Raw genomic sequence first — 12,411 nt, 5'->3', positions numbered from 1 at the left:
GAAAACTCTTCAATGTCTGAACAACACAAGAAGTCCAGTTTTCAGAAATGAGTCCATCAGCAGACAGATGTTCAGTCTTACTTTGTACACAGCTGCTCTGACTGGCTGTCTGCAGTCCAGCTCTGCTTCTGGATCTTTCTCCATACTGTGCAGAAGCTCTGATGGTGACACAGAAAAGTCAAAGTGGAGATACTTCTGTCCACCTTTGATTAGACTCATTATAAAAAGGACAACAAAGTTTGAACACAGTCATGTTTCCAGTTCACTGACTTACATTTATTCCATGGACACTCACTCTAACCTGAACCACAGCTACAACCCAACATTGTTGAGGCCTCATCTCCTCCTTTCCTGACTGTAGAGGTTAAATATGCAACAACCAACAAATAAAAGAATTTGGTTCATTTCAAAGAAATTCACACAGTGACCAAGTAAAGTAACCGTAGTAAAGGAGACAACATCCCGTTGATGGTGGGATTATTTGAAAGATTTGCTTTAGTCACGTCACCAAATGCAGCTGAACCACCCATGGATCCATGTTTGACCATTCTACCACTCTGAGCTCTGCTTTTTAATCATTTTATTATTATCATCATTCATTTATTCATTCTTTGGAGGGGGGCTATTTCCTAATGCCACCCTAATAAGCTGATGTTCAAGGGGAAATATAACAGAAACTCTTTCAGTGTTATTCATTAATAAATTAACAGATAAACTGTGAAGAAGAAAAAAACTGAGATTTAAAGGAGAGAGTGAGAAACTTGATCATCCATCCTCATAATACATGTTTATCAGTATCTGCTGTGACCATACTGCAGTAATAACTACAAGTCTACATTTCTGTGACTGTTGATCAATCACAGCAGGAATCTGAGCTCATCTCTGCACACAGAGCAGCTTCAGCTCTGGGATAAACTGCTCGCTTCACGTCCTTCTCAGCTCACAGACACTCATCCTGATATTTTCCTTTAACATTTGATGGTATAATTCATCTGAGTTTACACTTTATCTGCATGAATACAGAAAAACAGACCCAAACACCAGAAACCATCAGTTTCAGCATGTAGAATATATTGTTGTTTCCTTGCTTTTAATTCAGAGAAAAACTCTGATTTGGATTTTCTCTGTTCTCTTTGCCACAGCCCATCCCAGCAGCAGCTGAAGCAGCTGACTGTCACAACACTGAATAACACTTTAGGAGGAATTTCAGAGGTCAGTAAAGCTCCAGTTTCAACATCAGTTAAACTGCTTCCTCACACCTGCTTCATGAATATGAAGAGTTATGGTGGGAGGAGGTGGTGTGAAATCCTCTTTTGTGTGGGGTGAGGAGGGGGGTGTTGTAGGTGGAGTGTTTGAAGGTGGTGATGGCTCTATGGAGAGGTGGGGGAATGAGTGTCCAAAGTGTCTCTATTGTTGGGGCCGTTGGAGGTGTGAAGGCTGCCTGATGGCTCGTCAAAACGGCAGTAAAGGTCGTTAAGGGTGTTGGCCAAGAGCGAGTCATCAGTGGAGTGGGGGGTTTTAGGCTTGTAGTTTGTGATATTCCTAAAACCTTTCCACACAGAGGCCGAGTCATTCTCTGAGATCTGCTGCTGCATCTTCTCAGAGTGCTGATGTTTAGCAATGTCCACTTCTTTAGTGAACCTGTACTTGGCCTCTCTGTAGCAGTCCCTGTCTCCGCTTCTGAACGCCTTTCTCTTTTCCAGCCACAGCTTTTTGAGTTTAGGAGTAAACCAGGGTTTGTCAAATTTATAATTCACCCTGGTGCGTGATGGCACAATGCTGTCCTCACAGAAGTGGATATAGGAGGTGACAGTGTCCGTAAACTCGTCCAAGCTGTTAGAAGCAGCCTTCATTGTGTCCCAGTCTGTAGACTCCAAACACGTGCGAAGCTCCTCCACAGCCTCGTTGCTCCACAGTTTTTTGGTCCTCACGACAGGTTTGTAGAGCTTCAGCCTCTGACTGTACGCGGGGATTAGGTGGATCATGACGTGGTCAGAAAGTCCGAGTGAAGCGCGGGGCACCGCGCGATAGGCCCCGCTGATCGTGCTGTAACAGTGGTCTAATGTCCTCTCCTCTCTGGTCGGGCATTTAATATACTGCTTGTATTTGGGAAGCTCATGGCTCAGATTGGCTTTGTTAAAGTCCCCAAGAGCAATGATGAGAGAGTCCGGGAATGTCCGCTCCATGTGCAGTATCTGCTCCGCGAGTGCGCACTGAGCTGCCTGCGTATGAGGTGCCGTAAGGGACATTATTACTGAAACGCTCTCACACACACTACTGAAACGCTCTCACACACACTACTGAAACGCTCTCACACACACTACTGAAATTTTACCTCTCACACACACTACTGAAACGCTCTCACACACACTACTGAAACGCTCTCACACACACTACTGAAATTTTACCTCTCACACACACTACTGAAACGCTCTCACACACACTACTGAAACGCTCTCACACACACTACTGAAATTTTACCTCTCTCACACACTACTGAAATGCTCTCACACACACTACTGAAATTTTACCTCTCACACACACTACTGAAACGCTCTCACACACACTACTGAAACGCTCTCACACACACTACTGAAATTTTACCTCTCTCACACACTACTGAAATGCTCTCACACACACTACTGAAATTTTACCTCTCACACACACTACTGAAACGCTCTCACACACACTACTGAAAATCCAAGGCATTTCAGTTGACCAGGAAGGCGTTTCAGTTGAACAGGAAGGCATTTCAGTTGAACAGGAAGGAGTTTCAGATGAACAGGAAGTTGTTTTCCAGACCAGGAAAGTGAAGGAAAAAGTGGTACACTTCAAACCACTACACAGATGTCTACTCAGCAACCTGCTAGTAGCCTAAGTGAAGCAGCCGCATTACTCAACAGTATATTAGCCTCAGCAGAGACCATCAGAACTTTGTCAAATGCGACAGTCGTGGGGCAGCAACCTGTTGCAAGTACCAGTGTGGACGGACTGGATAGTCACTTAACATCCCTCTTTCCCTCACGTCAACGTAGCAGCTTGCCCATGCCAGCGACATCTACAGTCAGGAGCGAATGTGCACCTGCACCACGTTATCAAACTCGGCAATGCTTCGGCAGCTGGACATCAGGCACCAGAAGAAAAAGGTAGTTACAAAGTTTAATGAGTTTGTATTCACTTGCCTGAAATGGGGCCATATGTAATAGTCTGATATTTAAGAATATACTGCAGGGCACACAAAATCGCTAGCCCGACGTCCCAGGGCTAGCGATTTTTCCAGGTTACCAAAATCTATCTCTGCCCTGCCCGTCGGGCTATCGTACGAAGGAAAAATATATGTCAATGCTTTTGCATTCTTTCGGAAATGTAGCTGGGTAATTATGTCATTGGCATCGGTGAGCCACTGCCAATATGTGACATATTGAAATCGCGTTTGAATTTGCGCTTGTTTTTTGCTTTCACTTTGCAATCGTGCGAACTGTGTATAGAGAGCGACAGCACTGATTGGTGAGTGATGATAATTTGCGCACCAATTCCTCTGACATCGTCTTATCAATCGTTAGCTTACTATGCAAACATGGCAAGTGATATCTCCCGCAGCAAGCTTAAACATGTGAGAGGTTGATCGCGCAGAGAATCGCTGAGCGTTATGTGAGTCCGTGTGTAAAAGCAGCAGCATATATATTTTAGTTCTGCTGAGCCAAATAAGACAGGTCAGGGTGAAGAAGTGACAGCCAAAGAAAAGCTTACCACAAAACAGAAAAGTTAGGACAAATCAGACTATAAGGCAAAAAGAAAGTGCAGCTGTATGGTTTCATGGACAAAATAATTTCTGTGGCTGCAATATGACGAGCTATATAACCAGGGCTGCACATAATTGTTCCGCAGGTGCGCATTAGCTGTCAAAACAAAAGACGCGCACAAGATAAGAAGTTGCAACGCGTGTTTGCGTACATAGGATTTTCTGGAGGAGGACAGACATTTGTTTAGAACTCTTAAAGATGTCGAAGACGCTCCTTTAAGCAATTACTTTGGTTTTCCTCCACCTCCAAAGAAAAAGTCCGAACCACAAAAGAAGCGCGTATTCTCGGAAAAGTATAAAAAAAAAAGTATATAAAATTAACCCTTATGTTTGCCTAACTACAACAATTTTGTCTATGAAAGCATTCTGTGTAGGGGTTTGGATAGTGTTCTGCTGTCTGCATCTCAGTATTATTAGTTATCACTTGCTGTTGTTTATGGTATCTAATAGTTATATTTATATTTCAGAGTTATGGCCCAGCAGCATGACCATTACAACAAAGATGTTATACTACTTCCAACTCCATCATGGGGAGTAGTGTGCAAACAAGGTTCAAAATTATGGTTACACAAACATGGGCACATCCTCAGTGCTTTTGAATTCCAGAAGACCTGGGACAACCAAACTGTCATGAAACACATCAAGGAAAGCTTTGGTGAACGCATTCCAGAGGATGTCAGGTAAAATACTATTGTTTATTGTTACTGTGTGTATTCATGTAATGACTTGTACTTAAAGATAATATACCAAAGTAAAGAAGTTTAAAATATTATTCATCATTATAAAAACATATGGAGTATACCAGTAGAATTTAAAAGTCATAAAAGCATACACACAAACAGAACAGTATATAATAAAATATTTAACTAATATTTAAAATATTTAACTAATTAGCAATTGCTGTTCTCCCTATTTATTTTTTGTAGCCTCGAGTTTCTAATGGCTTGTGGCAATAAGCTGGTGTCTCCAAAGCTCCAAGATGGTCAGGAGCTGAATGGGATGCTGATCCTAAAGGTTTTTAAAACCAAAGCCCTCTATGTAAGGCCATCAAGGACACTTTTAGTAAGTTCCTAAAAGAATGAAAAGTAATCATGATTTGGGAAAAAACCATGTCAACAATTGGGCTTCTACCAAAATAGAATATATTTATTTAAAACAATTGTTTGGGAGCAATCAATATGGATATTTCTTATTTTAATCTTTTTAAGATAAGCTATAATTACTTGCTTTTGATATATGTTTTTGGTCTTTCTCTGTTGAAGAGTGAATCAGATGAAGACAAAGATCCTTCCCACATCAGCTCCAAATCAGCATTAAGCAGTTGTGCAACTGATAAGGACAGTGACAATGATTGTTTTGAAGTTGATAGTTCAAAAATCCAACAAGACATGAGCAGCCACGTCACTACAAGGTTAAGAAGTCATGTTAAAGGTGATAACCCTGGCACTAGCAGTGATGAAGAAGATGATACTGGGACCAACTGTATTGGAAGGAGTATTGGTAAAAGGCAACGAGCAAAGCAAGGAAGTGATGGGAACAGCATTTGTGATGAAGGCTACATGGCAAGAAGTGATGACAAACCTAGCACAAGCAGTCAAAGCAGAGATTTCAATGCAAGAAGTGAAGACATGCCTGCCATGAGCGTTAATGATGAAGATTATTCTTCATATTTAACTCTCGTGGCATCGCTTTCTGGCGATTCTTCAGATGATGAGGATTTAAATCAAGCTATAATTGCGAGCTTGGAGAATCAGATGTGAGTAACAAACATACAGAATTTGAGTTTGAGACATGATTATAGCTTTCCAGAATTGTCAAATCAATATAAAACTTTTAAGCTTTAAATCTCTATGATCAGTGTGACACATATTCTCAAATTCTGTAACATGGCTGATATATTTTATTTTCTGTTTTATTTTCTTTTTTTAGTGCAGAAAAAGTCCCTGTTCAAGAGATACTGCTGGAACTATCAAGCAAAATTAGCACAAAACAGCAGTGCAAATTTAATATAAATCGCTCTGCTGTGTGGGAGGGAGCCTTGCGTGGTTTTCAAAGGCTATCTTATGATCCCAACTTGATGATCTGTGTGAAATTCTCAGATGATATGGGGAAAAATGAGGAAGGGGTTGATTTAGGTGGGCCGAGGAGGGAATTCTTGAGACTATTGATGGACACCATTGCCAGATCAGCCATGTTTGAGGGGAAAGAAAACTGCAAGAACTTGGCTCTTGACAGTACTGGTAATTACCTATTTTTCTAAGATTAATACGGGAACTGTTTAACTGATATTTATTTTTACAGGCAACATTACTAACAATTTTGCTTTTCCTTTTATTCTGTTGCTTTGCAGCTCTCAGAGGGGACTGGTACTACATCTCTGGCAGAGCCATTGCAGTGAGCTTGGTACATGGTGGTCCACCACCTAACTTTCTGTCACCAACAGTATTTTCCCTTCTGGTTGGAAATTCAGCAAATCCAGCCCTGGAAGACATAGCTGACCTGGAACTCTTTGAAAGAGTCAAAAAGGTCTCTAGATGTTTATTTTATAAATCTTATAGTGAATTGGAAATAGTTTGTGTTCCAGTTTTCTTTTGCAGGGAGTGTTTATCCGGATCAGTCTGGCCATTGCTGATTGCCAAGTTTTTATATGTTGCTGCTGTATTAAACTAAGACTCAGCAGATAAGGGTGGAACAAAAGAGTATATTTTCCCATTTTTTTTAAGCACATTGTAAACATATTAAAAAAATATGTGTAGTCATTTGACTTCCAATGTACGCTTGGGCATATTGTGATTGTGTAGACCACTGGTGGCTGGGTTCCTTCTAATAGGTTATAAGACTACTTCCATAACAAGCCCTTCCTCTGCTCTTTGTGATGCTAGATATCTCAAAGTACAACCCTTGAGGACCTTGAAAAATCAAAAGAAGCTCTGCTTGATTACTTGGCCAATGCAGGATGCCTGAGGCCTATGCGTTCACTAAGAGACAGGGATCTGCTGGTACATGACATTGTCATGTTTCAGGTCATCCACAGGGTTCAAGGTCCATTTCAAAGGTATTTGGGTATTCTGTGTTTTTCAGATTAATTAAAATGGTGATAAAAATCTTACCTATTAATCAAAATGGCCAGTTAATAACCTAGTATAATTGATTGTGCCAAATTGATAATATACAATTAACTTAGAAGCATGAAATTGCAGAATTATTGAATAAAATTTCTTTGTGCTGTTTATCCAGATTTTGTGAAGGTCTGAAAACTCTTGGGGTTCTTGATAAAATGAGGAGGCATCCAGACAGTTTTCGCCCTCTGTTCTGCTATGAGCCACATATGCTGACTGCTGACCAGGTGGATGATCTTTTCAACATTCATCTATCTCCAGAAGGGAGCAACAGAAGAGCTGCTGAGGAGATGGTTGTTACCTTCTGGAGAGACTATCTCCAAGATGCAGAAGGTAATTGTCACTTTAGTGCACAATAAATGGATGTAACGATTTATAGGTTAGCATTTCTGAAATCTTTATTTTAAATAACATACTCATATAACAATAACACCACATTACCCTCTTGGTTGTAGTAACATTTTTACATAGTTCTTTGAGACTATTGAAAGATGAAAAGCATGCTCTATAGTCATTGCAATAACAGTCATTAAGATTCTTGCTTTAGATTAGTACTCACTGACAATTTATGTTGGCCAAATGAAATAACCTTTTAACACTTTTTTCCTTCTCTGTTTTATGCAGAAGAAGAAGGACCTTCCAAATTACAGAAGATATTGGCCTTTGCAACTGGAGCAACTGCGGTGCCACCTATTGGCTTTTCCCCAGCACCCTCGATTGAGTTCATTCATAGAGGAGACGATGACTTCTCTTCTACACCAATTTTCCCTCTTGCCAACACGTGTGTTAACTGCATTAGGCTGCCACTGCATGTTTCATACCAGCTGTTCAAGGAGAAGTTTGATTTTGCATTAGGTAACACTTACGGCTTTGGAAGGGTATGAACACATTATGCTGGAGGAGTTTGCGTGTTTCTCTTTTGTATTGGTCTCTCTATTGATTCAAAGTGATTATTGAGTATTAACTTGTTAAGGTTTTAATATTTCCAAATTTACCTGCCTCAGTAAAATTGATGTTTTAAGACATCAATTTGACAAGAAGTGATTGTTCTTCAGGATTCATACAGGTAGATACCAATTGTTTAACAGCACGTCAGAAGTTAATTTAGATTGTTGAGTTTGAATATACAAAATTTGTGTCACTTTACTCATTTCATGTGTATGTCCATCGGTTTTTGATTTGGTTGTCTTTGTGTCTGTTTATTCTTCTGCCTGTGTCAGTTTCTGTTTGACAAAAGAGCTGTCATTTTATCATTTTAAGGAAAATGGTTTCAATATGTTAGTTTCGATCAGATATGTTTTCTGAAATGTTTGTTTTATATATTTATTTTTTATTTTTTGCAAAATATTTTATTTAATGTAGAAGGTGTAAAAGTGAAGAAAACACATCGATTCCATGATTTCCATCATTTTCTAATGGATTCGCTTGTTGAATTATGTTCATTGCAGTCTCATTTATGTTGATGTCAATAGCTGGAATATTGACATTATTGTTTGTTTGAAGTTCTGGTAATGGCCCTTCTTCATCTATGCCATAATAGTTATCAACATGAAAAATGTCATTTATAAACGACAGGATTCCCACATTGTTTGTGACACCTGTATGCCACAGCTGAAGAGGGGTCTGTCCTCCTTGTGTAGAGAGACCATGGTTGTTCCACTGATTGACAAATTCTGTTAATGCTCTTTCAATCCTTGGCAAATAAACATAATGCAGACAAAAAAGATGTAGCTCATTCAGTGAATCCAACATACCCTGTTCTTCCATAAAGTTAAAGATATTTATAAAGTGTCTTGATACAACTCTGTTGAGTTCTGCCCACAGTCTTTCAATTCTTTGGTTATGTACTGAAACACCTGTAATAATACTGCCTACTCCTCTTCTCTGTAACATAAAATGAGCAACCTGTATATTTTCCATACCATGATCACACCTGACCCTTAAGGGCAAACCAAAGTTTTGTATTCCTTCCAAAAATAATGACAAGACACTTGAGGCTCTGTTATTGGATAAGCAACGTAAGTATATGATAGTTCGGCTGAAGCCATCAACACAGCCATGCAGGACCAAGCGCCATCTAATCAACTTGTGGTTGCCGTCAAAATGCCTGTTGAGAGATCAGAAAGCATTACTACAGTTCCACATGTTTGTTCATATTATTTAGTAGTGAATTCCTCACCCTGTACTTAAACAAAAACTAGAGGTTTCATTTTTTACATTTACTTCAACAACACCACACCTCTCTCTCACACACACACACACGTGCTTGCACGTGCACACACATACACACAGTGGCATAAAATGTCTTTTTCCACACTACGTTTACCTGGCACAATCGATGTTAGAGATTAAAATTGTGATATGAAATAAAGGATTAAACAACTCAACAGTATATACATTAGACAACATCTAAATTGATGTACTATGAATCCCCCAAATATTTAACATACTTATATCAATTTCAGTTTTTTTGGTTATTGTTATTTTTTTTATTTTATTATTATTATTATTATCTTATGCTGATCATACAGATTAACTTCAGTAATGTTTTGAATGAAGGAGCTTTAATTTTGATGTATTGTGTTAATACTTTTAAACACAAGGCCTGATCATTTGTTTCAAACCAGTGAACTTACCATAAGTGGTTGGAGGCCTGAACACTATAGATCCTTCGCCTTATCGCATGACGACGTCTAAATGCACGTCCAATAGGATCCACTTCCTGTAGACTTTGTCTGACCCTCCAACGTTGAACTCTTAAGCCACGAGATCTCAGACTTCCAAGAATATATACTTCCCCTGCATTTGGAGTGTTCTGTAGGATATCCGTCACAAGGCCATTCAGTTCTTGATTTGAAATATCCACATAGCTTAATGGCTCAAATCCCAAAGTTTGTCTGTGTCTGTACAGAGTTCTTCGACTTATTCCAAAGCATGATGCAATTCTCTGCTATGTCATACCAATGGAAACAAAGTGAGAAATCTGTTCAGCAGATATAGTGTATCGTGGCCGACCTGGATGACCACTCAAGGTGGTTGGGGGTAACAATCTGTGGGTCACATAAGCAGATCTCTGTCTAGCATCATATTCATGTAGCAAGCTGCAAAAGCATCTATACAAGGATCCTAGTAGGTTGGTGGCAACCCTATTATTGGGATCATATCGAGATACAGCAGCAAGAAATTCTGATAGAGTTCGTGTATGATCATCTAGCTCTCTATAAAGCCGCTCTTGTCTGATATTGTCCGAATTTTCATTTTGGAGCGCTCCAATACATTGCAGAGCACAAGTATCTTTCAAAAAATCTTTCAACATCTTCTTCATTGGTTCTCACCTCAAACAACAAAGAATGTATGTAAAAAATGACAAGGATCCGATGTAATTTCATTGTAGATGAGGTACTGTCAGACACAGTCTTTCCAGATTATACGGGCAGCTAGCATAGCCAGGATGCCCCGACTTGTTGCAATAGGCTGCTACGCTACAGCAATGTTTGGATAGTCACTGATGAAGGCAAAATATTTTTCAATTATACCTCTAACAGACTGTTGTAGACATCACCGTGGTGTTAGCTGTGCATTAATGTGTTATTTGTTTTTCCTCACCTTCCTGTGCAGCTAAAATACCTTCCTGTTCAATTGAAATCTTCTTCGTTTTCAGTAGTGTGTGTGAGAGCGTTTCAGTAGTGTGTGTGAGAGCGTTTCAGTAGTGTGTGTGAGAGCGTTTCAGTAGTGTGTGTGAGAGGTAAAATTTCAGTAGTGTGTGTGAGAGCGTTTCAGTAGTGTGTGTGAGAGGTAAAATTTCAGTAGTGTGTGTGAGAGCGTTTCAGTAGTGTGTGTGAGAGGTAAAATTTCAGTAGTGTGTGTGAGAGCATTTCAGTAGAGTGTGTGAGAGGTAAAATTTCAGTAGTGTGTGTGAGAGCGTTTCAGTAGTGTGTGTGAGAGCGTTTCAGTAGTGTGTGTGAGAGGTAAAATTTCAGTAGTGTGTGTGAGAGCATTTCAGTAGTGTGTGTGAGAGGTAAAATTTCAGTAGTGTGTGTGAGAGCATTTCAGTAGTGTGTGTGAGAGGTAAAATTTCAGTAGTGTGTGTGAAAGGTAAAATTTCAGTAGTGTGTGTGAGAGCGTTTCAGTAGTGTGTGTGAGAGCGTTTCAGTAGTGTGTGTGAGAGCATTTCAGTTGCGTGTGTGAGAGCATTTCAGTAGTGTGTGTGAGAGGTAAAATTTCAGTAGTGTGTGTGAGAGCGTTTCAGTAGTGTGTGTGAGAGTGTTTCAGTAGTGTGTGTGAGAGCGTTTCAGTAGTGTGTGTGAGAGGTAAAATTTCAGTAGTGTGTGTGAGAGCGTTTCAGTAGTGTGTGTGAGAGGTAAAATTTCAGTAGTGTGTGTGAGAGCGTTTCAGTAGTGTGTGTGAGAGGTAAAATTTCAGTAGTGTGTGTGAGAGCGTTTCAGTAGTGTGTGTGAGAGGTAAAATTTCAGTAGTGTGTGTGAGAGCGTTTCAGTAGTGTGTGTGAGAGCGTTTCAGTAGTGTGTGTGAGAGGTAAAATTTCAGTAGTGTGTGTGAGAGCGTTTCAGTAGTGTGTGTGAGAGCATTTCAGTAGTGTGTGTGAGAGGTAAAATTTCAGTAGTGTGTGTGAGAGCGTTTCAGTAGTGTGTGTGAGAGGTAAAATTTCAGTAGTGTGTGTGAGAGCGTTTCAGTAGTGTGTGTGAGAGCGTTTCAGTAGTGTGTGTGAGAGGTAAAATTTCAGTAGTGTGTGTGAGAGCGTTTCAGTAGTGTGTGTGAGAAGTAAAATTTCAGTAGTGTGTGTGAGAGCGTTTCAGTAATGTGTGTGAGAGCGTTTCAGTAATAATGTCCCTTACGGCACCTCATATCCACCTTTGGTCTTACCAGAGAGAGAGGCCTGCTGGTCCGCGCGCAGCAGATGGAAGCCCTCCAGCTTGAGCGCGCAGTCCGGGATGTCCTCACAGAGCCACGACTCCGTAAAACATAAGACACAGGAGGAGGCAAAGTCTCTGTTCATGCTTCTCATCAGGGCCAGCTCGTCTATCTTATTCCTGAGTGAGCGTACATTGGAAAGGAAGATCCCAGGAAGAGCAGTTCGCAGTCCGCGTCTCCTCAGACGCACGAGTGCGCCGGCTCGCTTTCCTCTCTTTCGGCGTCTCACTTTCCTGATCAGAGTCTGCAGTAAATCTGCCGCAGATGCGACAAATATTGGAAGTAAATCCACAGGTGTTGTAGTCCTGTAGTTAAGAAGCTCTTCTCTGGTGTAAGAATATCCAGAGGAGTGCCCAGACACAGAAGTTATGCACAAAAACAAAACAGAAGTAACGCATTGAAGCACCAGGGCATCCAAACGCGGCGCCATCTTGGATTTGGATGCCCATTAACCTTATAACTCCTGGTGTGTGTGTGTGTGTGTGTGTGTGTGTGTGTGTGTGTGTGTGTGTGTGTGTGTGTGTGTGTGTTTGTGTAGAGAGAGACAGCCAGGTTCATAAT

At 40.4% G+C, this 12,411-nt stretch overlaps 3 protein-coding genes across 4 annotated transcripts in view; 1 reads left to right on the top strand and 2 right to left on the bottom strand.

The window, feature by feature from the left end:
* Positions 1 to 12,411, bottom strand: part of LOC147336641 (NACHT, LRR and PYD domains-containing protein 12-like) — a 327,736-nt gene that overhangs the window by 178,768 nt on the left and 136,557 nt on the right. The gene's annotated exons all lie outside the window — the stretch shown is intronic.
* On the top strand, positions 2,848 to 7,805 carry LOC147336651 (uncharacterized). The gene is made up of 9 exons (XM_086287685.1): positions 2,848 to 3,146; positions 4,270 to 4,482; positions 4,729 to 4,864; positions 5,065 to 5,558; positions 5,732 to 6,042; positions 6,153 to 6,328; positions 6,685 to 6,857; positions 7,040 to 7,254; positions 7,546 to 7,805. The coding sequence occupies exons 1-9, from the start codon at positions 2,848 to 2,850 to the stop codon at positions 7,803 to 7,805; spliced, it is 2,277 nt and encodes a 758-aa protein (XP_086143811.1).
* Positions 8,121 to 9,857, bottom strand: LOC147336650 (uncharacterized). Its single transcript, XM_086265446.1, has 4 exons — positions 9,831 to 9,857; positions 9,558 to 9,736; positions 8,506 to 9,028; positions 8,121 to 8,144 (listed from the first exon to the last, which is right to left on the bottom strand). The coding sequence occupies exons 1-4, from the start codon at positions 9,855 to 9,857 to the stop codon at positions 8,121 to 8,123; spliced, it is 753 nt and encodes a 250-aa protein (XP_086121572.1).

The sequence above is a fragment of the Aulonocara sp. 'chitande type north' Nkhata Bay genome, linkage group LG3, assembly GCF_057382095.1.
Source record: "Aulonocara sp. 'chitande type north' Nkhata Bay isolate Kocher_YH1m ecotype deep benthic linkage group LG3, A_spYH_male_GT1.1, whole genome shotgun sequence".
Lineage (NCBI taxonomy): Eukaryota > Metazoa > Chordata > Actinopteri > Cichliformes > Cichlidae > Aulonocara > Aulonocara sp. 'chitande type north' Nkhata Bay.
The sequence above is the reverse complement of the archived record's forward strand: the minus strand, read 5'-3'. Positions and strand labels throughout refer to the sequence as shown.